At 36.2% G+C, this 27,604-nt stretch overlaps 1 protein-coding gene across 8 annotated transcripts in view; it reads right to left on the reverse strand.

Moving 5' to 3' along the window:
• TSGA10 (testis specific 10) overlaps positions 1-27,604 on the reverse strand; it is a 97,562-nt gene that overhangs the window by 23,033 nt on the left and 46,925 nt on the right. For all 8 annotated transcript variants that reach the window (XR_013482793.1, XR_013482794.1, XM_078146375.1 and 5 more), the window contains exons 10-14: positions 23,480-23,595; positions 18,554-18,708; positions 6,334-6,389; positions 5,910-6,078; positions 4,889-4,999 (exon numbers count right to left, since the gene is read on the reverse strand). Coding sequence is in view for 6 of the 8 variants with exons in the window: in XM_078146375.1 (XP_078002501.1) it covers positions 4,889-4,999; positions 5,910-6,078; positions 6,334-6,389; positions 18,554-18,708; positions 23,480-23,595 (607 nt within the window). In the remaining 2 variants the exon portion in view is untranslated. The remainder of the gene's footprint in view (positions 1-4,888; positions 5,000-5,909; positions 6,079-6,333; positions 6,390-18,553; positions 18,709-23,479; positions 23,596-27,604) is intronic.

Genomic DNA, 27,604 nt, shown 5'->3' on the forward strand with positions numbered 1-27,604 from the left:
ATATTCCAGGAAGACAGAAACCCTTCAATTGGTCATATCAGGTCTCTATAGCCACTCATGTACACTTTCATGAAGAGGACATTAATCACCATGACATCTTTTTCTTGGGATCAGTAACCAGTTTCTTCTTAGGGATTGATATCAATGGAGTTTTCTCATTCTGTGAAGTGAGATGCTTATCGACACCATATGAAAAGAGCCTCATATCTATCCTATAATTCTAGGGGTGTAAAATTTCTTTTTCTCTTTCTTTCATGTCTTACATCCACCAACTACTTAACACTGATTTTGACTCTTTGCCTCATCTCCTACCCCCCTGGCTCTTTAGAATATTTTTATTTCTTCCTAATAGCACTGGTAGGTTCCCTTCCTGGATCTTTTCTTTATTCCTATTTAAAAGCTCTTCATTCTATACAATAGAGTAGGAATTCATTCCATGAGTTCTGTAAAGAGGACAACTTGCACTTGGTCATCCATCCACCCACCTGTCTGTCTGTCTGTCTGTCTATTTATCTATCTATCTTGTGGGAAATCATCTTGCCTTCAAGCAGGAACATAAACACTTCAAACTCTACAATTTATTCACACAGTTCCTTTGATCTCTAGACCTCTGGTAATAGAAGTGTTAAGGGCTAAAGTTATTGTTCAAGTAGGGATAGTAGATGGTGTTTTATTAATTCTCTAAAACTGCCTATTTGCCAAGCTATCATTAGTCCAGTTATGTGAGTTTCTCCTAGAACATAGCTTTTCAACCAGCTTAATCCCCTCTTACCATATTGTGTTTTCTGGTCCTTATTTGTTCTGATCTTGCTTTGAATTTTGGCACCTGTGTAATTCTCTGGTTTTAGTTCCTTGTCAGATTACCTTGACTTAATCTCTAGAAATTGTACAGTTGTCAAATTACCTTTGGTGTAGCAGACAGCTTCAAGGTGATGTAGTGGATAGAACATGTACTTGGAGTGAGTCTGAATTCAAATCCTGCCTTAGACATTCAGTAGCTGTGTGACCTTAGGGAAGTCATTTAATCTTTTCAGCCTCAGTTTCCTCATCTGTAAACTGGGGATAATAATAGCACCTACCTTATAGTATTGTTATAATATGAAATGAGATAATTAACATATATGTAAGAGTGTTTTGCAAACCTTAAAAGTACTATGTGTTAGATATTATTTTCTTGATATCTAGTTTCTTAGCATTCCAGATATTCTGTTCACAACTCCACTTGACTCTTCTAGTTCTGGCTTCATGCCCTATTTTCATGATTTACTACTATCCACAGTCATAGGACCTTTCTCAATTTTTGCTTGGAAGCCAAGAATTAAATATGACAATAAAGATAACTGCTGAAGAAGCAAACCTATCAGGTACAAAAGGCAGAAGCAGTATTTGAATATTTAAAACTTTATAATGAAGGGACTGATGGAAATTGGGTCTATTTCTCAGGGCAGAGGGGAAGGAAAGCAGCTATACAAAATAAAAACCAGACATTATTATATTATTTTAAAATACGTAAGTGGAATAATCATACTAACAATTGGGTGATATTTGAGGTAACAGTAATAGCAATCTATTTCCTTAGAAAGGAATCTAAACTTAAGAAAATATCCCAAACTTTGGATATTCTCTCTCTTATCTATGGCTCTCTTCTGATGATCCTAACATCTGGAGTTCTAGGAAGAATGAAGGAGAAACAGAATACATGACATTCTGTGTAATACTTCCACCTTGTGGTTTTGAGTCAGATTTTCTCCTCTGAGAAATTTTTCAGCTATGTCTGTAAAAATCAGCAAACATTTGTTGAGTTGAACTCTTACAGTGTACACAGTAAACTAGCCACTTGAGCACAGTAAAGTTTCTGAGGTCCAGGTTTTATTTCCCATTATGTCTGTCAGAGAGCAGATGTATAATTTCTGCTATTCTTGTAATGGCTAGGCTCATTATCTCTCTACCTTTTCAGTCAATTTCCTTGTTTTATGTTCCATATAAATATTCTCAGTTAAAGTAAAACAATGAAATCATGAGATGAGTTTTCAAATATTAACTGTAACTGATATTTTAAAGGCTAAATCTAGCATAATAAAATTCCCTTTTCATACAATATCTAGCTGCATCTTCCTTATTATTATGAAAATCCTTTAGCACTGTAAAATACTAAACAAAAAACATTTAACACATGTTTTTGTTACTCTGGAGGCGAGATCTAATAAAGATATCTTTATATCAAAGTGCCCCAAATTAGTTCCCTGGACAAAGTTCTATCTCATTACACATGCTGCTCCTAGGTATCAGAAGGTATCTATCCATCCATCCAAGTATCTATCTATCTATCTATATACATATTGCATCTTTTCTAATGACTCTATACCATATTAATCTCTCTATTCTCTGAATACCTATTGTACTCACTCACTATCTGTGCCATAATATTTAATACTTTATCTTAAACTGTCTTATTTTCTAAATGACAATGTAAATAAGTTTACTTTCCTATAAGACTATAAACTCCTAGTCCAAATTGTTAAGAAGGAAAAGTTGCCCTTTAGGGCTCTACTCACCTAACTTCAATATTATTCTCTCTTCTGCCTTCACTTTTTTAGTCCCTTTTCCAAGGCTTAAGTACATTCATGCTGTTGCCAGGCTGTAGCTTCCCCATACCGTGATGCCCCATATCCAGGTCCCAATGCCAAAATAAATTTCAGACCCATACATCTATCCTTATCAAAAATTTACCTGTATCGATTCTCTCACCTATCTCATAACTGAATTTATATTAAATTTATTAAACTGATAATTGTATGATTAATGTGTATAAGTTCATTATTATAAATATCAACTATTTATGATAGTTGAGAATGACTTATAATGCTATTTCTAAATACTATCAAATATCAAGTTGGTTAAAAAGAATTTTCATAATTTAACAACAGGCTCTTAAAGACACAGTTTTAAAGGACTGAATCTCTAATGATGGAAGCTTAAACAACCAAGTCTATTTAGACAACCACGATATTTATGAGAAGGATCTTTAGGTGTCCCTCAAAACATAACATATATTGTAATCACTTTACCTATAACTGGTGGCCCTGTTTTGAGTACCGTGGATAAAGCAGGAGACTTGGAGTCAGGAAGACTTGGGTTTGAATAGCACTTCAGACACACTAGCTTTCTGACCTTGAGCAAATCATTTAATATATATCAACCTCATTTTTTAATACATAAAATGGGGATAATAAAAGGGTATATACCTCACAAGGTTGTTGTGAGGATACAATTAGATAATATATGTAAATTGTTTTACAAACCTTAAAATGTAATAAATCCATCAGCTAGTATTATTAATGCAGACAGAGGGCGTGTCTTTTGTAGTTTTCCCATAATACTTATCACAGTGATAAGCATATAGTAAGGGCCCCCAAAGTAATTCTTGACTAACTAATATTAAGAAATCATTAAACAAGGTAAGCAAAAGAAATTTGTAATAAAAAATTAAAGTACTGTTATTGTGGGATGCTATGTAGCTGTATCAATCTAGTAAATATATTTTATGTTTTGGGGCATGACTTTTTCCAGTGGATATATACCTACATCCACTGTCCTTGTTCAAATTTGTCCAGTCCAGTAATTTTCAAGTTGCTCTTATATTTACCTGGAATAGACGTATATGACACGCGAGTCCTAATGAACACAGCCATAGTCAAGTGGTTCCACGAAAATGGAAGAAAAAAGACGGAGGTGATCCCTGTCCCCTCCACTTCTTTGAAACTGATGTCCATAGAACAGAAAAATCAATTTCTGATTTGTTGTTACAGACAATGAGAGTCTTTTCTTGTCTGTAGAAACAACTTTGAAACTAAAAATGTCACCACTTCCAACTCTCAAGGGAGCCAGGCCTGTCAATTTTGAGCCCTTTGTATGGTAGAACGGAGGAGGGGATGCAGTGGCTCTACGTCCCAGAGTCTGTCAGACTTGAGTAAATGACTCCTTGGGTGCAGTCAGTCACTCCCTGGATCCCTCTCTCTGTCACAGAGAGCACAGACTACTTGCTAGCAGGTATAGGCTTACACTCAAGCTGGGACCCAGCCAACTATGATCTCTTCTTTTTCACTCTATAGAAAACGCCCTCCATATGAGTTCATTGATAGACCCAGGATTCCCTTTTGGCCAGCTATCTTATAATGCATTCACTATTAGACTATTTTAGATAAGCAGTCATATTACAAAACTTACGACAGAGACCAATCATTCCAGAACAAGTAGGGCAATGTGATCCACAAAATGGTTAGGCAGCCCTGACCAATATTTTCCAATTACAATGGTTCTACTTTCTGTTGGGGGGTGGATTAGAAATTATTAGTTTACTTCCTCCAAGACTGTAAAAGAGAATTTCTTCAGTATGAAGCCATCTTGAGTCATCTTACTAGATCCTCAAAAAGCAGTATAGCATAGTGGAAAGCTTTACACTTGTATACAGGGGAGACAAGGCTTCAGATTCTGCCTCCTACATTTACCAGGTGAGTAACCATGAAATAAGTTACTTACTCTCCAAATCTTAGTTTCTTCATCTGCAAAATGAGGATAACAACATTTGTCTCAAAGCATTTTTGTGAGGATCAAATGATAACACGTCTGTGAAGCACTATTATACATATATCAAGTGTTACCTTTTCGTCATTATTATGATGATACTGATGATGAAATTCTAAAGCTATAATAAATCCACTTTCAGTTATTATTGTTATTGCCCTTGAACACTAAATATTACAGATGTGTTCAAAATGTCATGATCACCTTTTACTAGATGTAACTTTGATTTAATTCACCTCTATCAAAAACTCTTATTTAAATACCATGATAATTAAAAGCAAAAAAAAAAAATACATATACATACTTCAGCCTTTAGTAAAGATTTCAGCTTGCTAACATCACTGTTAGAGTCATGGCTCTTCTGTTTTAAATCACTAAGCTCTGTTTGATTTTCGGTCAATTTTTTGGATAATACCTGTTTCAAACAAAACAAAACAAAAAGCATTTTTCAGAAATGCAATCGCTTGATTTTTGTCTACCTATCTTATCAGAATATAAAAAAGATAATTTAGAAAGGCCCTATAAATTCGTACCTTTTTGTTTTATAAATATATACTAAATACAAAGAGAAAACATTATGTAATTAGTATATTGATGTATCTTGATGGCTGTTTATGTAACCATCACAAAAAAAATTTATGCCTTTTCAAAGCATAAAATTTGTGAGAAAAATCACATTAAATTACAGCTAATGCCAAGTAAAAAAAAACATACAGTGATGAGGGAACTATAAAAGTGAATACTAAAGATGAAGAAATCATCTTTCAACTAGATACAAAAATTGGCAGAAAATGACAATATAGAAGAAGAAATGTTTAATAATACAGGCACAAACTGCAGAAGTAATTGGCTGACATTAAGAATAAGAGAAGCAAGAAAATCTTACAATAAGATGAAGATACATAAAATGAACTACACACAACAAAAAAATAAAATAAATGTTCAAATATAGAGTTAGGCTAGAAAGGACCTAAAAATACAGTCTAGCCAATACCTCTACCTTTCAGTAGAATTGCTCTTAAAGCATCACAATATTTTTCTTTCCTTTCATTAAAAGAGGATCTCCATTTACTAAAACATCTGAGTGTCCTACCTTACAGTATTTTGTTTCTTATTTTTCAACAGAAAACAATAGTTCATTGCCATTCACGTCACATCTTCTGGCTTTCATTGAAAATTAAGTGGAGTTTAGCTATGAGCAGAGGTCTAAACCAACCTGCATTTTCTTAATCCTAATTTATCTAATTATAACCTATACCTCATTTGCAATTAAGATAAAAATTGTAAATTTGCATTTACAAAAAGGATTCTATCAGCAAAAATACCTGGTTTTCCTGCTTAATTCTAGAGACTGACTCTTGGAGTTTATCATTGTCACGAGCCAAGGCCTCTCTTTCTCTAGCAATCTGAGCAAGCTCATCACTTGTTTCATCCAGTTGTCTACGCATTCTGGAAATGTCTTGTTCACACATGATAAGAGCTTCAGTTGATTGTCTATTTTACAAGTCAAACAGGGACATTAAAAGCATTTTACTGATGCAGAAAAACAATTTAAAAAAAAGACAATACTGAAAAGTAAACACTTGAGTTTATAGAGATGGATGTGACAAAGTTTGAAAAAGTAAATGTAAAATTTCATGTTCTACACAATTTCAGAGACAATTACAATATAAAAAATAATAATACAATTGGTCATTTGTCAAGTCTATAAAACTTTGTGACTTTTCCAAAATACTAACTGAGAATTACCTTGACGCCTGTTCCATTTCAGCAATGATATTCTTCATGCCTGAAATTGTCCTTTCCTTAAAAAAAAAAAGTAATGTTAAATAAGATTTATTTTAAAACTTCTTTCTACTCTCTTCAACACTTAAAAAAAGGCCTAATCAATTTGGGTACACAAACTGCTTTAAAAAAAAGGAACCTCATTAAAAGAGAAATGCATTTGTGTATAATTACATAGGACTACTATATCAAATGTTGTAGTCAAAGTTTTGGGTGTTCACTGACAGAAAGTTCCCCATTGTCTCTGTAGATGACAGCCAGCCAGGCAGAGAGACAGACAGAACGGGAGAAGAAAAGAGGGAACACAGAGGCAAGAAGCAGGACATACAGGTGTTGCAGTCCTATAGGATGTCTGAGATATGGGCCATGAAGAAGTAGACTAAATAGTCACAGAAATCCAAAGACCACAAATAATGAGGTAATTCAACAAGAACTACTGTGAAAACTGGAAAGGAGCCTGGCAGAATTGAGGTTTAGACCAACATCTCACAACATATGCCATAATAAGTTCCAAATACATGTGTGACCTAGGTAGGCATAAATAAAAGTCAGAGCAGTAAGGAAGGAGTAACTTTTGCAACAATGGATAGGGGAAGACAGAAGATATAGGTTAAGCTATATCCCTGACCAGACAAGGGGTAGGAAGGGTCATTCAAGATAAAATGAACAATTTTGAGTATTATAAAATTGAAAAGATTTTGTACAAATAAAAACAACTTAGCTAAAATTAGAAGAAGAGATAATTGAGAAAAAATCTTTGTAAGGATTCTCTGGTAAAGGTCTCATATGCAAGACATTTAAGAAACTAGTTCAAAAATATGAGTGATAACCATTCCTCAATAGATAACTGATCAAAGGATACAAACAGACATTTCTCAAAGAAAGAAAACCAAACTATCAACAGGGAGTATGAAAAAAAATTGCTCCAAATAAACAATAAAAATGTATATTAAAACAACTCTGAGGTTTCACCTCGCACCAAGAGAATTGGCAAAGATGAGAAAAGACAAGAATAATCAGTGTTGAGGGACAGAAAGACAGGCACATTAATGCATTGTTGATGGAGCAGCACTTTTTGTTGTAAAAAAGAAAAAAAACTAGAAAACAAGTAGATGCACATTGACTGGGGAATAACTAAACAAACCGTACGTAGTACATGAATGTAATGAAAATTTATTGTGCTGTCAGAAACAATGAATATGATAAACATAAAGAAACACAGTCCAATGTAGTGAAGCAAAGTCAATAAAATATGATATCCACTAGCCACAACAATATAAACGTAAAGAACCACCACAAAAATCAGAAGTGCAAAAAATAAGAATAAAAAATGTACAAAATAACAAAGAACAAGCATAGCCCCAAAGAAGAGGTATGAGAAGAGAGCTCTCTAAGCTCTCAACAATCTGATAAAAATGTTCTAAATCACTATTAAGAGAAATGCAAATTAAAACAATTTGGAGATTTAAATTAACATTCTGATTGGCAAAGATGACAAAAGAGGAACATGACAATTAATAAAAGGACTTTGGGAGGACAGGAACACTAATGTACTGTTGGCGGAACTGTAAACTGGCCAACCCATTCTGGAAAGTAATTTAGGACCCAAGCATCACTAAACCATGCATAACCAGTAAGTAATACCACTAGTAGAAATATTGCTACAAGGAAGGCAAAAGACATAAAGGGCTTATATAAACAAAAATATTTGTAGCAGCACTTTATGTACAGAAAAGAAGTAGAAATGAAGGGGCTGTTCATCAGTTTCTGAATGGCTAAACAAATTATGGCATATGAATGTGATGGAATATTTTTTGCAATGGATGGAATCACAAACATGATGGATTTAGAGATACCTGGAAACTATTACATGACCTGAAACAAAACAAATGAGCAGAACCAGGTGAACAATTTATACACTGGTCCCAGGCAAATCATTTATCTTCCCTATGCTTCAGTTTCATCATGTGTAAAATGAGGGTGATATAGCCAATGGCCTCTAAGGTCCCTTTTGGCTCTAAATCCATGATCTTATTATCCTACAATAATGTAAAGGAAACAATTTGCAGTAGGCCTATCATAACTTAAGAAGACTAATGAAGAAACATATTACCAACCTGATGGCAGACAATGAACAAGAGGTACAGGAGAAGAGTTATTCTGAGAGGACTACTGTGTTTATGAGATCAGAAATTTAGAACTGGATTTTTTTTTTGCCTTGATATATTTATTTGTTACAAGCAGGAAGGCTTCTGTTGAGGGGATTGGGACAGGTTGGTGGATAGTGATGGAAAAAAAGAAGAAAAAAAATGAGTATCAGTGAAAAAAATGTTAATACTCTATAGAAAATTCAGAATGTAGCACAGACAAGCAAGGCAATTTTGTTATTATCATTTAAAATATAATGCATATTTTTAAAAATGAACTTTATATAATAAGAAATTTAGTTTCTTTTCCATTCTTTTTATATTCTAATGTTCCGATTTGTCAGTCAATAAACATTTATTAAGGTCCTACTATGTGCCAGGCATTATGTAAGTGCTGGGCATATAAAGGCAAAAGACAGTCCCTGTCTCAAAGAGCTCAAACTCTTAATAATGGTGGAGACAACCTGCAAACAACTATGTACAAACAAGCCATATACCCGATAAACTGGAAATAAGCAATAGAGAATAAAGGCACTAGAATTAAGACAGATCAGGAAAGGTTACCTATAGATGGTGGGATTTCAATTGGAACTTGAAGGAAGCCAGGGAAGCCAGGAGGCAGAGATAAAGGAGAGCATTTCCTGTTTGAGGAAGAGCAAGGAAACCAATGTCCTTAGATCACAGAGGGGTTGAAGAAAGGGGTTGCTAAGATTGATAGTGAAGGGAGGGGACAGGTTATATAAGACTTTGAATGCCAAACAGTATTTTATGCTTAATCCTGGAGATGATAGGGAAGCACTGGAGTAGGAGATAACATCAGACCTGTGCTTTAAGATCAGTTTGACAGCTGAATGGAGGATGGACCAGAATAGGAGAAACCAACCAACAGGCTATTGCAATAATCCAGGTGAGAGGTGATGAGGGCCTGAACCAGGGTGGTGGCAGTGTCAGAGGGGAGAAGAGGTGTATGTGAAAAATGTTATCAAGGTAAAATTGACAGGTCTGGTCAACAGGTTGGATATGGGGCAAGGGGACTGTTGGGGTGTGAGCTGGGTTAACTAGGAGGATTGTAGTACCCTCCACAGTAACAAGAAAGTTAGGAAGAAGAAAATGTTGGGGGGAAAATAATGAATTCTGCTCGGAAATGTTGAATCTAAGACGCTCAGGGGACATTTAATTTTAGAAGTCCAACAGTTGTAGATGTCAGATTGGGAGTTGGCAGAGTGGTTCCAGCTGATTAAGTAAATTTGTGAATCATCAGCAGAAAAGAAAACTGAATCCATGGGAGCTGATGAGATCATCAAATGAAGTAGTATAGATAGAGGAAAGAAGAAGGCCCAGTAAAGAGCCTTGGGCGACCTGGATGAAGATTCAACAGACTGATGAGTCTAAATCAGATAGGGAGGCAAAGGACCAGGAGAGACTAATGTCACAAAGACTGAGAAAGGAGAGTATCAGGAGAAAAGGGTAACCAATAATGGCTGCAGAGAAGCCAAGAAGGATGAGGGTTGAAAAAAGGCCATCAGATTGAGCAATGAAGAGATTGTTAGTAATTTTAGAGGGAGCACTTCTGGTTGAATAAACCAGAAGCCAGAAGCATTAAGACAGAAGTGAGAGGAAAAGAACTGGAAGGCCCTACTGTAACAAGCCTTCTTAAGGGTTTAGCCACAAAAAGGACGAGAGAGATGGGATGACAGCTAGCAGGTACAGATAGATCAGTGGAGTTTTTTGAAGACAGGATGAAGGAATTGATGGATTAAGGCTCTATTAGTAGTTATTACTTATTGATAATTTAGAGTACACATATATCTTTGTAGAAATAAAATAATCACTAGATTAAGTCAGATATTAGAAGATTTTTGTTAAAAGTTAAGTTCCTAAGAATAAGTTCCTCTTTCTTTGGCTGTAAGTTCTTTTTGCATCTCTCAGAATCTATATTTCCTTTAAATTAATTGTAGATGATACTGCTGCAGAACCTTCTAGCTAAAGCAATCTCCCTTTGAAAGACAGGATGATAGACATAAGTTCTAACCAAACAGAATGATAAATCTAATAGTTGTTCCACTGTGGAAACTCCCATTATGCCCCTGACATGTCCACCCTCAAAGTTGGCAATAGCAACAAATATGCATGTAAAAAGTCCTAAAAAGTACATTGGTCAACTGACCTGCCTTGTTGAATTGAATTATGTTCATAACAAGTTTCTTGAGATTTTTGTCACTTTCCATGACTTGTAAGTTCTCCTTCTTTTTACTATAAAAATAAACTCCGTAAATCATCCATTTGTTCTGACCACTGAAGTGTCAGTAGAACCAATTTGATTGCAATTGCTACCCTTGCAAATAAATCACTTTACTCAGAAGCTCTGTACGTCAGAGTGTTTCTGTTTCAGATAAGAAATAAACAAAGATGTATGGACATGTTTGTAGGCAGTAGGGAAGCAAGCAGCAGACAGGCAAAGAATGAATAAGTGAGTAAGTGGGCATGATAGAGGAGGCAATCTGGAGAAGATATGATGGAATGAGATTTATTTGTGCATGTAGAGGGGTTTACCTAGACAAGAAGAACCATCCTATTGTGTGTTCCAGGGGTGAAGGAGGAGACAAAGAAGGCATCTAGGTTGTATGAGATGGGGAGGAAGGGAGAAGAGGGAAGTCTTAGAAAATAATCTCAATTTTTCAGTAAAATATGAGACAAGGTTATCAGTTGAGTGGGTAGGTACGTAGAGCCATGGGAAGTTTGAGGAGAAATGAAAAGGTTTGGAAGATTAGTTGTGGAAGGGGGACAGTGCATTAATTAGGGAGGTATAAAAGGACTGTCATGCAGCAGTGAGAGCTCAGTGGAAATTGTGCAGCATAAAACTGTAGTTGACTCAGTCAGCATAGTTTCATGATTTTCTCCAGCTTCATTCAGTGGCATGGCTGCTGATGGGGGGGGTGGTAGGGGAGGAGAGGTGATCCAAGGCTAAGGCTTTGCAAGGCAAGATTGGTGATGCAATAAGGGGACAAGGGACTTAATAGAAGACAGTATAGAGTTGAACTGGCTTAACACAGGGTCAAGATATAAAAGGATGGAAAATGTAGCTAGTATAATGGTGATGACTTGGAAAAGATCTAAGAAGTTGAGAGATTGGAAGTCATGACGTGAATGAAGAATGGGGTCTCTGGTTACAAGGCACAGGAAAACGTAGAATGAAAATAGATTATGATCCAATAAAAGAATTTCAGAGTTTATAAACATGTAAGTGGTATATATGTGGGTGATGGCAAAATTAAAAGTATGACCATCGCTGTGTGGCGGATGAAATGAGGAAGTTGAACTGTGAGATTAGGGTGTTTGAGAGATTATCAATATGTATGTTAAAAGTCCCCTAGTATGAGAGAAGTTGTTGAAAAAGAGAGAATGACTGTGAGCCAAGCACTGAACTCATTAAGGAAAGAGGGAATGTCCTCGAAGTTGGTAGATAACAGCTACCAAGATTTTGATTGGGTGATAGATATGGATTGAGTGAATCTGAAAGGAGAAGAGATTAGTAAGTGATGGTAGTATAGGGAGAACCTGAAAGTGGCAATGAGGAACAAGGAATATTTCAACTCCTTGACCTTGACCACTGAGTAGGGGGAGAGGGGAATGAGTAAAAGGGCAGTCAGCACTGGAAAGGAAGGTTATGTCATCAGGAGGGAGCCAGGTCTTGGCGAGAGCTAGAAGACAGAAGAAACACAAAAGGAAAAGATTTAAGATGAAAACAAGTTTGTTACATACAGAACAGACATTTAAGCAAGCACAATGTAAGCGGTAGGCAACTGGAGAGAGGTGCATTGAGGGCATGGCAATAAAGGATCAGTCGGTGGGAGATGGAGAATAGGGTTTGCATGATGTCAGCTGGGGTTTCAGAGTCACTAAGATAGGGAGATATGAACAAGGAGTCTGTTGTTAATCACTGAGGAATGTGTTCGGGTAGGTTTTCATTATCCACAGGGGTTTGGTCTCAGGGTGCTTTGTTATTTATCCTATTTCTTGCATTGTTTCACCATGCATCTGTTCTATCTTATTGCAAACTGGTTTCTTGGATTGACTGAATCTCAAACTGAGGCATACTGCCTTCACACCTTCTATAGTTATCACCATAACTTCAGTGTCATGAGGCCTAGGACATCTTCATCCATATTAGTCTTTCCTGGTTGATGGTATGATAGAACTCTTAACTACTGCTGCTAACCATCTCTGGCAGGCAGCATCCAACTAGCTAATGGTCAAAATACAGCTACTGAATTATTAACTGTCCATACTTGAAAATTAGCTCCATATACATGGCTTTTAAATTTTTCAGTGATGGCCCACTTCAAAGTCAATAAATCCAGTTTATGTAAAGCTTACAAAGTCCATTAAGTCCTCTTACTGGAGAATGAAACAGGTTTTTTTTGTATCCATCATTCTGCTGGTGCAGAACTGATTCCAAGGCTGCCAAACTAACATCAGAATGTAGCATAAAGAAATGTGCTCAGGCCTGCATAAATCAACACCAGTACATGCATGAGTAAGTTAACTAAATCTTTAAAGGCACAATTCCCATACCAGTGTCCTCAAAATGGTTTCTGTGGATTTAAACAAAGCTGACCTTTCTTATCCTTATGTTTTTCTACCTGAATTTACCTAGGGTGTAGCAGTGACAGTGAGACCTAAGTCAAAGCAAGATCTCCAGTATGTAACTGTGGCCTGGCAGGGACTGTATAAGGATAGAGAGACAGAGACAGGTTGAGGACAGCATGTCCTCATATAGCCACAAGAAGACTAACATAGAAGCAAGGAATTAAGGCAATAGGTGGGATCTACTGCCAGTCACCCATCCAGAATTACAGTGACATCCGCATCCAGACTACAGAGAAGAGAGGACCAAATAGGACCTGCCTACTCCATACAATAATGTTGCAGATAGCAAAGCCTGAGTCTGTCACAAAGTACAAGAGGAGTAAGAGAAAATAATTTACCTTGCCACAATTGTTCCAAGAATTGCTGGAAGAAATTAATTTAAGAATAAAACTGAAATTGTAATTCAAATAAAAGCTTGGACAGGGAAGGAGAGTGGGAATTGAAAAGAGGATAAATAACATGGAACAGAGGATAAAAAAACATCATTCTGGTAATGGACTCCTTGACAAACAAAATGGAACAAAAAGAACTCAATGATTCCATGAGACAACAAGAAATATTAGAACAATGTCAAAAGATTGAAAAAAAAAACAGAAAATGTAAAATATCTGCTATCAGAAAGAACTGACATGGAAAACATGTGGAGAAGAGAATTTAAGAATCAGACTCCCTGAAAACCGTGACCCCCTCAGGGAAAAACAAAACAAAACAAAAACCCTGGACATTGTATTTCAAGAAATCATTAAATAAAGCTGCCTAGAGATAGAGTCAAGATGACAGAATAATAATAGCATTTATTTCCCCAGCTCCCCCAACAACTTCCCCTACAACAACCTAGAAAACGTGCTAAATGGAATACTGATCATGGAAGCCAAGAAAAAGTCACAGTAAATTATTTTTCCAGTCCAGTGCAGCTTAGGAAGATAGACAGAAAGGTCTGTGGACACTGGGGTGGGAGCTAGCCAGAAGCACAATGCAGTGGCAGTAGAAGCAGTGAACAGAGGTAGCCGTGGGGGGAGGATGCGTTCTGGAAGGTAAGGATGATAAAAGGGCTGAGACTGAACACTAGAGTTGAAAGCACTGGGGCAGAAAGAGATCCCAGGGAACCCTAAAACCAGTGCTGGGAAGAGGAACAGGCCTATTGACTATTAGCAAGAGAGGCCCTCACTGTGTATGTAACAAGGAACAAGTCCCTAAAACTTAGCTGTGTGGCTCTGAGCCCAAGAGCAAAAGAGGGGCTCAGTTTTAACCTTTAGCCCCACACATAAGCCTTCAGTGGAATAACTAGGACAGGAAACCAAGCAGTTTAGTCTCTCTGAATCTACAGAACTTCCCAGTGGGCTAACAATAATTGAGCCCAGTAGTGGTCTATTGCAATTTGACAACACACAATCCAACAGACCCAAACTCAGGCAGGAACTTTCAGAGCTCAGGACAAAATGGCTCTGAACAAACCTTTACGCAGATCACACCACCCTGGAAGCACCCAAAATTTGCAGGCCCCAAGATTATGCTATGAAAACAGCAAAAAGACATAAAAAGAGAGAAGCTCAAACCAGACATTCCTCCACTCCCCAGAAGCGGGCAGAGCCCAATACTGACATAAAGCCCAAAGTCAAGAAATAGGCTGGAAGACTGAGCAAAAAAAAAAAAAAAAAAGAACCTGAACTACTATGGTGATAGAGAAGGCACTGAGGTGATGCAGTGGATAGAGTGCTGGGCTAATCTTCCTGAGTTCAAATGTGGCCTCAGACACTTCCTAACTGTGTGGCCCTGGGCAAGTCACTTAACTCTATTCGCCTTAGTTTCCTCATCTGTACAAGAAGTTGGAGAAGGAAGAGGCAAGCCACTCCAACATTTTTGCCAAGAAAACCCCAAAAAGGTCATGAAGAGTCCAATATGATTAAAAAATGACTGAACAACCACAAATGATGACAGGGAAGCTCAAGATACAAACATAGAAGACAACAATTTGAAAATAGCTAGAAGCAAAGCCTCAAAGAAAAATGCAGATTGGACGTACACCCAACAAGAATTTTTACCAGAGTTAAAGAGAGCAATTAAAAACAAACAAACCCAAAAAATCTTCTTAAAAACCAAATGAGAGTAGAAGAGGGAAAAAAAATGAGAGCTTTGCAAGAAAGTTATGAAAAGAAAATTAACAGCTTTCTAAAAGAGTCACAAAAACCTTACTGAAGAGACTCCTTAAAAATTAGAATTGGCCAAATGAAAGCTAATGACTTCATGATTCATCAAGAAATAATAAAACAAAATCAAAACACTTAAAAATTAGAAGAAATGTGAAATATCTCATAGGAAAAACAACTGACCTAGAAAATAGATTAAGGAGAGACAATTTAAAAATCATTGGACTACTTAAAAGCCATGAACAGAAAAGGACCTAGATATCGTACTTCAAAAAAAAAAATTCTAAAGGAAAACTGCCCAGATATCTTAGAACCAGAGGATAAAGTAGAAATAAAAAAATATATATATACTGGTTAATGCCTAAAAGAAAGCCAAAATGAAAACTCCCAGGAATGGTATAGCCAAATTCCAGAACTTTCAGGTGAAAGAGAAAACACTGCAAGTAACAGGAAAGAAGGAATCCAAGTACAATGGAACCATAGTCAAGATCACACAAGATTTAGCAGAAATAGAGTTGGAATATAATATTCTGGAAAGCCAAGGATCTAGGATTACAGACAAGACTAACCTATCCAGTAAAACTTAGATTAATCCTACAGGGAGAAAAAGGAATATTTAATGAAATAGAAGACTTTCTACCATTCCAGATGAAAAGACCAGAGTTGAATAGAAAATCTTGACATTCAAACACAATACTCAAGAGAAGCATAAAAAGTTAAACATAAGGGAGAAATCATAAGAGTTACTAAATAAGGTTAAACTGTTTACATTTTTATATATACCCCCTCAGAATGTAATCATCACTAGGGCTCTTAGAAGGAATCTAATTAGACAGAGGGCCTAGGTATGATTCTATTTTGTTGGGATGATTTTAAAAGAATAATGGAAAGGTGGAGAGGAGGAATGTACTGGGAGAGGGAGGAAGGGAGAAGAAGAATGGGGAGAAATTACCTTATATAAATGGAATGCAAGGAGGAGTTCATCCAGGGGTGGGGAACCTATGGCCTTGAGGTCACATGTAGCCTTCTAGGTCCTTGGATATGGCCTTCTGACTGAGTCCAAGATTTATAGAACAAATCCTTTTATTAAGGGGATTCATTGTATGAAATTTGGATTCAGTCAAAGGGCTGCACCTGAGGACCTAGAAGGCCACATGTGGCCTTGAGGCTGCAGGTTCCCCATCCCTGGATAAACTTTATACAATGGAGGGAGCGAGCAGTGAGTAGGTGTGGTGGGGGGAACACTTGAACCTTCCTCTTATCTACATTGATTCAAGGAGGGAAGAATAAACATATACATACAGTTGGGTACAGAAATGCATCTTACTCAACAGGGACGTAGGAGGGAAAAAGATTAAGAGAAAGTAGGCGTAGAGAATAAGAGGGGAGGCAATAGTCAGAAGCAAAACAAATTCTTGAGGAGGAGACAGGGTAAAAAAGAGAAGGATATGTACACAAAAATAGGATGGAGTTAGTATTCTTAACTATAAATGTGAGTGTGATAAACTCACCCATAATAGAGGGTGACAGAATTAATTAGAAATCAGAATTCAACAATATATTGTTTACAAGAAACACATTTGAAATGGAAATATATTCGAAGAGTTAAAAATAAGAGATTAGAGCAGAATCTATTAGTCATTTCAGTCATGTCCTACTCTCTGTGATCCCATTTGGGATTTTCTTAGTAAAGATGCTAGGGTGGTTTGCCATTTCCTTCTCCAGCTCATTTTACAGATGATTATGCTTCTGCTTAAATAAAAAAGGAAAGGATGACAATCATGTCATACAAAACAAAAACAAAAATAGACCTAATTATAACAGGTACCACAAACAATGAATTACTATCAAGACTGAACATATATGCACCAAATGGCATGCCATCAATCAATACACACTTGTTAAGCACCTCTATGCACCAGGAACTCTGCTGGGGCTAGGTGCTGGGATAAAGACAAAAATGAAACATTCTCTTGAAACATATGTGTGTGTATGTATATATGTGTATATGTATGTATGTATGTATGTATGTTAGGGGGCCCAGAAGTGAAGGGGTGGGGAATCAGGAAGGGAGTCTTTTAAGAAGTGGTACTTGAGGAAACCAGGGATTCTACGAGCCCAAGGCAGGGAGGGAGTGCATTCTAGGCATGGAGAATAGCAAGTACAAAGGCATGGACTTGAGAACAGAAGTGTTGGGTGAGGAGTATAGTGAGAAGGCCATTTTGATTGGAAAAGTATTCTGAGGGGCTTCCCTATTAAGATCCATTATGATCAAGGACTAGATGGGAATAGGGTGAGGCAGCAAATAACTCCACTAGTTGATGTAATTATTATTCTCTACATTATTGTTTATGTTGCTTCTCAATTTTATGTCTCAATTAAATTTTCTTGCTAATAGTCTGGTTTCTCTTACATGGCTTAGTGAAAGAATGTTGGAACAAGAGAGACTTGAACGCTGATTTACACAATGTATTACTTCACAGAGCCAGAATGAACCTTGGACAAGGAGCTAGTAGCCCCAGAGCCAGAGTTCTCAGAGACTCCAGGAGTCGGCTATTGAATCTCTGTTGATAGCACCGTGCTCCTGGCATAGTGGCTAGCACAAAGCAATAATAAACATTTATTGATTTGAATTTGGGCTATGACTAAAAGTGGTGTGACTTTTTTTTAAATAGGCATACTAAAAGTTATACATCCCAATCAATGTTGGATTTTGAGGTATTCATACCTCAAGAGATCATTTGTGTTCTACTATAATGCAATCACTGTTAAAACACTTTTCCAACTATACCTTTAAAGCCAGGTTATAAGCCACAGGGAAAAAACCCTCAACACATTAATTCATAGTTACACCTCATTTTCAATACAAAACAGTATTACCAAGTGTCATCACCTACCTTATTCACCAACTCCAAGGTAACTACTCTGAAAGGGACAACACTCATCTTGATGAGTAAGGTTCAATGTTTGCTTAACAATCAGTCACATTACTTAATATTGATTATATTTTTCAAAGCTAAAGTCTGTAGAATGCTAATCATAACTTAATGATGATGAAAAAATGAAATTTAAATCACTAACTAGTTTGTTAGCATATTTCCTAAAATCACTCTAGATATTGCAAAATCAGAAATTTAAATGCTTATAAAACTTAGGAAATTAAGATTAAATTTTAAACAATTTTCTTCAATTAACATACTTAGACAAATTATTAAACACTTGATAGATCTCAGAACGTACTTTCATTGCCAAGCTCTCTCCAAGGGAAGCAATATTCTCAGATTTTTTATCCAAGCATGCTTGCAGGCATTCCTTTTCTTTAGCTACATCACTGAGTGTTGCACCAAGAAGGTTGATTTCCTCTCGCTGGGCAATACTTTGCCTCGTAAAATTATCTAGACATGGAACCACAAAGGTATAGGTTTTAATCAAATTAAAATTTTCAAGCAGGCTCTAATACTCTTTGTAATGAGTTCTCTTTTACTTGAAGCCACTAAAAATATTAAGCAGATTAATAAAAATTGTCCAAATAACAATTAGTTTTTACCTCTGATAAATAGCATTCAAAGTTATGAATTTTAAATAGTTCATAAACTCAGAAGCATAGTCAACAATCTGAAATAGAATCTGTGTACAAAGTTGAAAACTATATTTAACCTTCACTAAAGTCCTACTCTGATGGTTTATCACTGTGTTCAGGTGACCATGGGTTCTTTAAGACTGTTAGTGGAGGGAACAAATTATAGTAGGGACTAACAAGCTGGTAAGACTTATGAAGATCAACTAATGGACCAAAGTCCAAGTGACAGCCCTGTTAAGTACCAAGAGGCTCATCACCTGAAGACTGTCTGCAATAAGCTAAACTTTTTTTCTGTAAAAATTCATGAAACCACCTACTTATGTTATTGGAAGAAGCACACACATAGATGAAATTGTTGATTTTTTAAAGTATTAAAGTGACTACAATTAAACTGCCTTGTTGATTCACACAGAGATCATCATTAGGTCATAAATGTATTTTCAGATATTTTCCCTAAGTAGCAATCAAACCTAGTTAAAGCAAAAACACAGCAGAAAAAAAGTCTACCTATGCAACAAAATGATTCAAGTATCAACTTCCCAGAAGTTCCAATGTGTTGTTTAAGTGTTCCATGAAGTCCAGTTCTAATTCAATCAATAAAAATTTATTAAGCACCTACTATGTGCCAGGCAATGTGCTAAGTACTAGGGATACAAAAAACTTGCAAACAAATATATACAAAGCAAACTATATAATTAACAGACGGAAGGCACTGGAATTAAGACGGGTGAGAGAAGGCTTCCTGGAGAAGGTGGGATTTTAGCTGTGACTCCAATAAACCCAGGGAAGGCAGTGATAGGAGCAGAGGGGGCAAAGTGTTGCAGGCCTTGGGGACAGTCAGAAAAAATGCCTGGGGCCAAGAGATGGAGTGTCTTGTTTACAAGATCAGGAGGTTACTGTCATTGGATCAGAGTATTTATCAGGGAGTAAGGTATAAGAAGACTGGAAAGGTAGGAAGGGGCTAAGCTATGAAGGGCTTTGAATGCCAAACAGAGCATTTTGTATTTAATCTTGGAGGCAACAGGGAGTCACCAGAGTTTATTGAGTATGGGGGTCAAACCTGGGATGGGCACGGGAGTCACTTTAGTGACTGAATGGAGGATAAATTGGAGTGGGGAAAGATTTGAGACAGGCAAACCCACCAGCAGACTATTGCAATGATCTAGGTGTGAGGGGATGAGGGCCTACACCAGAGTGGTGACAGGGTCAAAGGAGGGAAGGGGTGTATTAGAGAGTCATAAAGGTGAAATCAAAAGGCCTTAGCAATAGATTGGATTTGGGGGGCATGGTATAAGAGACAATGAGGAATTCAAGATGACTCCTACATTGTAGTGTGAGAGACAGGGAGGACAGACACGCTTTATAGTTATAGAGAAGGTGTGTATGTTGGGGTGGGGTGGGGTAGGTAATCTAGGGAGAAAGATAATGAGTTCTGTTTTAGACATACTGAATTTAAGATGTCTACTGGACATCCAATTTGAGATGTCTGAAAGGCAGCTTGGAGATAAAAGATTGGAGGTCAGCAGACAGAGTGAAGCAGGAAAGGTAGATCTGAGAATTATCAGCATAGAGATGATAATAAAATCCATGGGAGTTGATGAAATCACCCAGTGAAGTAGTAGGGCCCCAAGACAGAACCCTGAGGGACATCTACAGTTAGAGGGCATGATCTGGAAGAGGATCCAACAAAGAAGGCCAGAGAAGGAGCAGTCAGATAGGTAGGAGAGAGATTAAAAATAAGTGGGGCTAAAACAGTTGGGATGACAGAGATCCCAGTAGATCTATTTGCCCTTAAAGAGTTCTAATTTTTTTGTTTGTTTTTAGCTTTTCAAATAAATCCTTCTGTACCAGATCTCAGAGAGGGTCCAAGACCAAGAACGGTCTGAGAAACCCCTGGTAGTATGGCTAAATATTACAGAAGCCACCTAGTGCTAGGGAAAATAGAGGTAACACCACATTCAAATTCACTATTACTTTCAAAGGTGCCCTACAAGTGGCAGCTTTGTATCTATATAACACATTCTGATGGCTAATGTCATTGGTCTAATCATTATAAGGTGCTGTGCTCTGTGAGCAGAGAAGAATTGAAGCAGCTCAAAGGAAATGTAGGATGCACAAATTTAGAGAATCCACCCCAAATGTTCAAGTGGACTATTTGTGCCCGACCTGTGGTAGAGCCTTCTGAGCTCATATTGGTCTGATCAGCCACAGTTGGACACATTGTGACTCGACTCTAGCACAGTGATGTCATTTTGGTCCTCTTCAAGAACAAAGGACAGCAACCAACCAACCATGACTTCAGGAGAGGATCATGACCTTAAAATAAGAGCTCCATGTACTTACCATTTCACAGCTATGTCCTGTTTCTCATCCCTGGGATCCTGCTTTCCAATGGAATCAAATGAGATTGGAGAGAACAGAAAAAGTGCTGTCCTTCCCCACTCTCTGAGCGCCAGTTACACAGGCTGCAGGACCAGCACGAGTTTCCTGCCCTCACATTCTCCTTTGCCTTCAACAATCTCCTCAAGCCCTCGCCCTGAGGTGTACTGATCACCCGAGATCTTATCACCACGAAAACAGACTTGGGTTTTCATAATCAACATCACTAAACTACTCCCAAAGGCTTTCTTTTTAGAGGGCTCATAGCCTTCCTGGCAGCTCCATTCTTCACTAGCAGCTCGGCTTGGCTTTCCACTCCAGGGTACAACATTCCCCCATCCCAGGCACCTCCTAGCACTACCTCCCTTTTTCAGCTTCCTTTTGTTTGTTGTCTCCCTCATTAGATTGTGAACTTCTTGATGGCAAGGACTGTCTCTTTTTCTTATTTGCACTTAGCACAATGCCTGACACATAGTAGGCACTTAAGAAATGTTTGCTGAATTAAATTCAAGCCTACTTTTCAGAGCAATCTCGGGTTCAAAGATCCTAGGATGGATGGTGGAGCACTAAGCTCTCCCCAAAGCCTTGAAAAAGAAGCAGGTAAATAAGAAATATTGCTATAGAAGAGATGTGTTTATAGATAGTTTAAAAAAAAAACCATGCGTTCCTGCTATGCATATTAAAATCCTCTCTTAAAAAGCAAAATTTACCTGTGTTCTGGTGAAAAATACATTTGTGTTGTTTCACTTTAGGCTCCCATTAAGTCTACATTTTAAACCAATAAAACAAATTTCTTAACTCACAAAGACTGATCTATGTCACCAATATTGAGAACACCCCAACTGAGGCAGACATCAAATATTGCTTGAGAAGCAGAAACAGATGCTTGACAAAGATCATTTAACTGATTCCAAGCTTATCACATTAGTCATTAAATCTACATATGTAAGTTTCAAGGGAGTCACTAAGTACGGAAATATGTATGACGGTAGGCAACAAGTATGATGGTAGCAACAAATTACCGGATTTCTAAACAAGGTAAGCCAATCTCCTTCTTTGTGTACTGTCTAATTATACCTACTCTTTCCTAACACAGCCTTTTAAGATCCAAATTCCAAAAGGAAGACTTGGAGAAGGGGATAGGTGGAATAAAGAGTAAGGTAATATTTTAAAAATAGCTTGTTTGGTGGTAATGTCTGCAAGATGAAAAAGCAAACAATATTCTGTCATTTCAATGTCTCTTTCTTCATGATGACTGATATATATATAGAAAGAAATTGCAATTTTCAAACATCCAGATAAATTCTTCAGTCTACACATCTAAATCCAGACTAAATTCTTCAGTCAGATATGAGGTATCTTGTAGCCAGGGTCAAGATGTTACCTTTTACATAAACTACGTAAGCTGGGAAATTCACAGAGACTCTCTGGGTCTCAGTTCTCTCACCTTAAAAAGAGAAGTGTTGTGGTAGATAATTTCTTAAGTCCTTCCAATTCTAATTAGTAGAAATTCAATGTGCTACCAAAGACATGAGACATGATTTTTTTTTTCTGGTAAGATAAATGGGAGAGCTATAAATTGAAATGTCTTTTTCAGGTCAAGTGTGTGTGCACTCCAATCAGAATTTATACATATCCACTAAGTATCTTTTGCAAATATTTAGATGCAGCAGAACTGTGCTACTTAATATATATAAATTAAAATTTGTTCAATAGTTTTAAAATTGTAGGAGACATCTCCCCTAAGATTTCATCAGTCTGGGATTACTCAATGAGAATCACCTTTCAGTGATTTATATACATTTATGATCCCGAAAGTACCTCTTTCACTGTGTAGGAAGAGTAATTTTATTTATATTGCTTTGATCCATAAACAATTCAATTGATTTTTTAAGGATTTCTCCTTGTATCCTTTTAAATTAAATCTGAACAAAAAATATCCTTAATGTTAGCTCCTTGAATACTTGAAAAAATTAGAGTTATAAATTCTACTAATATGTCAAAATGTGTGGATTTTTTAAAATAATTTGCATAGTTTAAAGCTATAAAATGTGAAATTTAGGATGGTCAGGCTAAGATTTGTATCAAACTCTAGATATATGATTTTCTGTTTTCTAAAAAAGAATCTAATATCATACAATTTTGTTTATTTTTCTACCACCACCAAGTCAAAGAAATAAAAGTATTATTGGACAGTGAGCACTCACCAATCTTTTCATCTAAACACATAATTTTCTCCTGGGTAAGTTGTAGCTCATATTTCTTCTTAGCAAGGTGTCGCTGAGTGTCTGAAAGGTCCTTTTCTGTGTTTTCATATAAAAGCCTGCAAACATATTGACATAACTTTAATTCTGACTGTTATAAACGTTTAAAAATTGCAATTTTCCCCTTTAACTTTTGCAGTGTATTTAAATTTATAAAAGGTTAAGAACAAAGATGTATATTTATTTAATTAATATGGGGTTATATAGCAAAAAATTAAGAAAATATAAATAAGAGTATAGCTAACATGTATAAAACAAGGCTATAAAAAAAACAAAAAAATTTTGAATAAAATAAAAATTAAAAAAAAAAAAACAAGGCTATGCACTGTCAGGATCTCAAGATACTGCTGGACTCACTTGACCTGTCTGGGACTATTTCCTCATCTATAAAATAAACGGATCTGATTGGGTGATTTTTAAGATACTGTCCAAATCTAATGATCTCTGATTTAATAATACTTTTCCGGACTAAAGTTAAGGGTTGTTTTTTTTTGGGGGGGAGAATGCCATATGCATTAATTGTTCCTTAAGACTGGCACAAATGGCCAGTGTTAAAATGCAAATGTTACCTGAGAAGGTTAACATTAGGCCATTAACATTTTAGCTCAAATTCCTTTACTATATCATCAAAGAACCTTGAGTTGGATGGGACCTCTGAAGGCATCTAGTTCAATCTGTACCTGACCAGGAATCTTATCTACATCATCCCCAGCAAGTGACCACCCAGACAATAACTTGAAGATCTCTAATGTGTAACCTACTACCTTTTGAGGCAGTCCATTACATTAAAATAAAATGAAATTGTTTTTTAATGATGCCTTTAAAACATCTCAAAAAATCTTATTACACACCACTTCCTCTCACCACTGAAACAAAGGAAAAAAAACAACTGACCAAACCATTATCTGACAATATGTTACAACACTCAATCCCCGTAGACCCTTACTTCTTTCTCCCTCAAAAGAGATTTGTTTTCGGGACTGTTTTCCAGAATCAAGGTTGCTATTTGCAATTAATCTGAGTTAAATGGCCTTTTAGTGCTGTCTCCATTTATATTTCTCAAGTCACTGTATATAATTTTCTCCTGATCCTGCTTTCCTTAATCTATGTCACTTCATATTTCTTTGAATGCCTAATACTCATAGTTTCTTACAGCACGATAATATTCTATGATATTCATATACCACTTGTTCAGCCATTCTCAATTGATAAGGACCCACTATGTTTCTAGTTTTTTGCTGTTTTGGAGGTTTTTTCCTATTCCAGGAATACTACTATGGATATTTTAGTATGCATGGTACCTTTCTTTCTGTAACTGATTTTACTTTGGGATATAGTGGAAGCACTGATTCACAGGACACAGGTTAGTGATTTTTATTATTAATCCAAACTGCTTGCAAAAAAAAAGTTTGATCAATTTCCCATCTCTTGTATTCATACGCCTATCTACAACTTCTGCAACAATTGTCAGTTTTTTGCTGATTTGCAAATGTGAAAGAAAGGTTGAGAGTTATTTTAACTTGCATTTCTCTTAGTGTTTTTTTTTAAATTTTTGTCGATAATTTGCAATTACTCTTTCAAAAGCTACTAATATCCTTTGACTACTTAGTAGGAAATGGCTCTTGGTGTTAGTTATTTGTGTCAATTTCTAATATATCTCTGCACACCAAACTTTTATAAGATATTTCCTGCAAATATTCTTTCCCCTCCAATTAAATTCTTTTCTTATTCTTACTTTATTTATTTAGTTTATATTAAGTTATTTAATCTTATGTAAATGAAATTGGCTATTTTGTCTTTTATATTCTCCTCTATTACTTGCTTCTTAATGAATTCTTCCGTTAATCTTAGATCTAAAAGTGATCTCCTTCCATTCAACAAAAACTACTAGGAAAACTAGAACAGTTTGGAAAAAATTAGGTTAAGACTAATATCTTATGCCATATACCACAATATGCTCCAAATATATATATGACTTAGATTAACAAGTTCAAATCAGAAAAAAAAATTAGTGCACTGGCTCCTCTTTCATTCCTTCTTTTTTAAACTGTTATTTCCTTGAGGGTCTTGATCTTTGTTCCTCCAAACAAATTTTGTTATTATAAAATTACTGCTGCAGTCTCATTAACATAGCCCTAAACTAATGTAGAGATAATATTAACATTTTAATTACGTTGGTGCATCCCAACCATGTACCATAAATGAGTCTCCATTTATTTAATTCTTTATTTCAGAAAAAAACAAACAAACATTTTATGCTTGTGTTTATATAAATCTTGATTACATCCTAGCAGGTTAACACCTAAATATTTTGGCAATTTTAAATGATTTTTTTTCTCTTTTTCTCCTTGGTTTTATTAGTAATATTTACATGACTGTTCCCTATTCCACCTAGCTCCTGTTTTCTTTCAAGTCTCAGCTCCAATCTCATCTTCTCCTGGGGGTAGTGGTAGGTTTTTTCTCTTCTGCCCACCCCACCCCAACCTTAAAAGCTAGTGCCATCCTTATGAGATGACCTTCCATTTACACTGTGTGTATATTTCTAAATGTGTGTGTGTGTGTGTGTGTATACACACATATATCTACACGTTTGCATTGCTATAGTTTTCCATGTATACGTTTGTATGTGTGTATACACACACACACACACACACACACACACATATATATATATATCTTGGATGTACACTATTAATTTGCATGTTGTTTCACCCGTTGAATGTGAGCTCCTTGAGGACAAAGTTTATGCTTTGCCTTGCTGTGTATCCCTAGTACATAGCCCTGTGCCTAGCATACACACAGTAAACATTTAATAAGTGGTTGACTGAAATACAGAAATGCTGATGGTTTCTGTGGGATTAATTCATATGCTGCTACTTTACTGACACTATTGTTTCAATTAATTGTTTTATAAAATGTATAGGATTTTCTAAATAAACCATCATATCATCTGCAAATAGAAATAATTTTGCCCCTCATGTTCCTATGTGTATTTCCTCAATTTTGCTTATTTTCTCATTGTGATAGCTAGCATTTTTAGCAAAATTTAGTGGAGTAATAGACATACTTGCTTTACCTCAGATCTCACTAGATTACTTGCAAATAATTCTAGCTCTTGGTTTCAGACAAGGAGTTTTGATCATATGACTGAAATCTTCTTCTTCCTGTCCTTTTCAGTGGTTCTAACATAAAAACTGTCTTTTATCAAGGAGAGGAAGTATGATACAGAGGCCTGGGAGCTAGCCTTGCAGCCAAAATGTCTGGGTACAAGTCCCATTTCTGAATTTCATTGGCCAGGTGATCCTTGGCAAGACGATTCCCCTCTCAGTACCACAGGAAATTTCCTAAGACAATAAGCTGCAGAAAAAGGGATGACTTGAACTGGTTGAAGGAGTTTCCTTACCTGGAAGTTTTTCATACAAATGAAATCATAGGTCTATGATGATGAAGCAAGCTACACATTTCCTGACAGGTGATGGACAGAATGATACACATTTTTGGACATGGCCAAAGTGGGAAATGGTTTTGCTTCATTATGCATATTTATCATATATTTAAGAGGAGAAAGGGAAGGAGATTAAAACATTTTTTAAATGCACAGAAGAGAAGGAAGGCCAGAAAGAATCACAGACAAGAAAGACAGCTTTTAAAGTCATATGTTGAACTCATGATATATTTAAAAAGAAAAGCAAGCAACACATATAATAGAAATTTGCAGCTTCATGTACTACTTTTGCTGTTCTACTATATATTGAAATGCTCATTTTACTTGATCTTTGATTTCAAAATTTAAAAAAAATTCTAAAAAATCCCTATACCTGACCAGTCTCTATCCTTCTTTCTACATTTGCTAATTTTCCATTCTCATTTTTTTATTTTGGTAATTTGGTTTTCCTTTCTCTCTTTTTGAGAAGATCAAATTAGCTAATCATTTACCTGTTTTATTCTTCTCCCCCCAAAATATCCTTGGGTTTAAAAAATTATTTAAATAGTCTTCCAGTTTTTAATTGTATATATTTGATTTTCAGGATTTCTGCTCTTTTTCAAGTTTGAGAACTACCAGTTTAT

Source organism: Phascolarctos cinereus, unplaced genomic scaffold (genome assembly GCF_003287225.1).
Source record: "Phascolarctos cinereus isolate Bilbo 61053 unplaced genomic scaffold, phaCin_HiC Scaffold_726;HRSCAF=1367, whole genome shotgun sequence".
Taxonomy (NCBI): Eukaryota; Metazoa; Chordata; class Mammalia; order Diprotodontia; family Phascolarctidae; genus Phascolarctos; species Phascolarctos cinereus.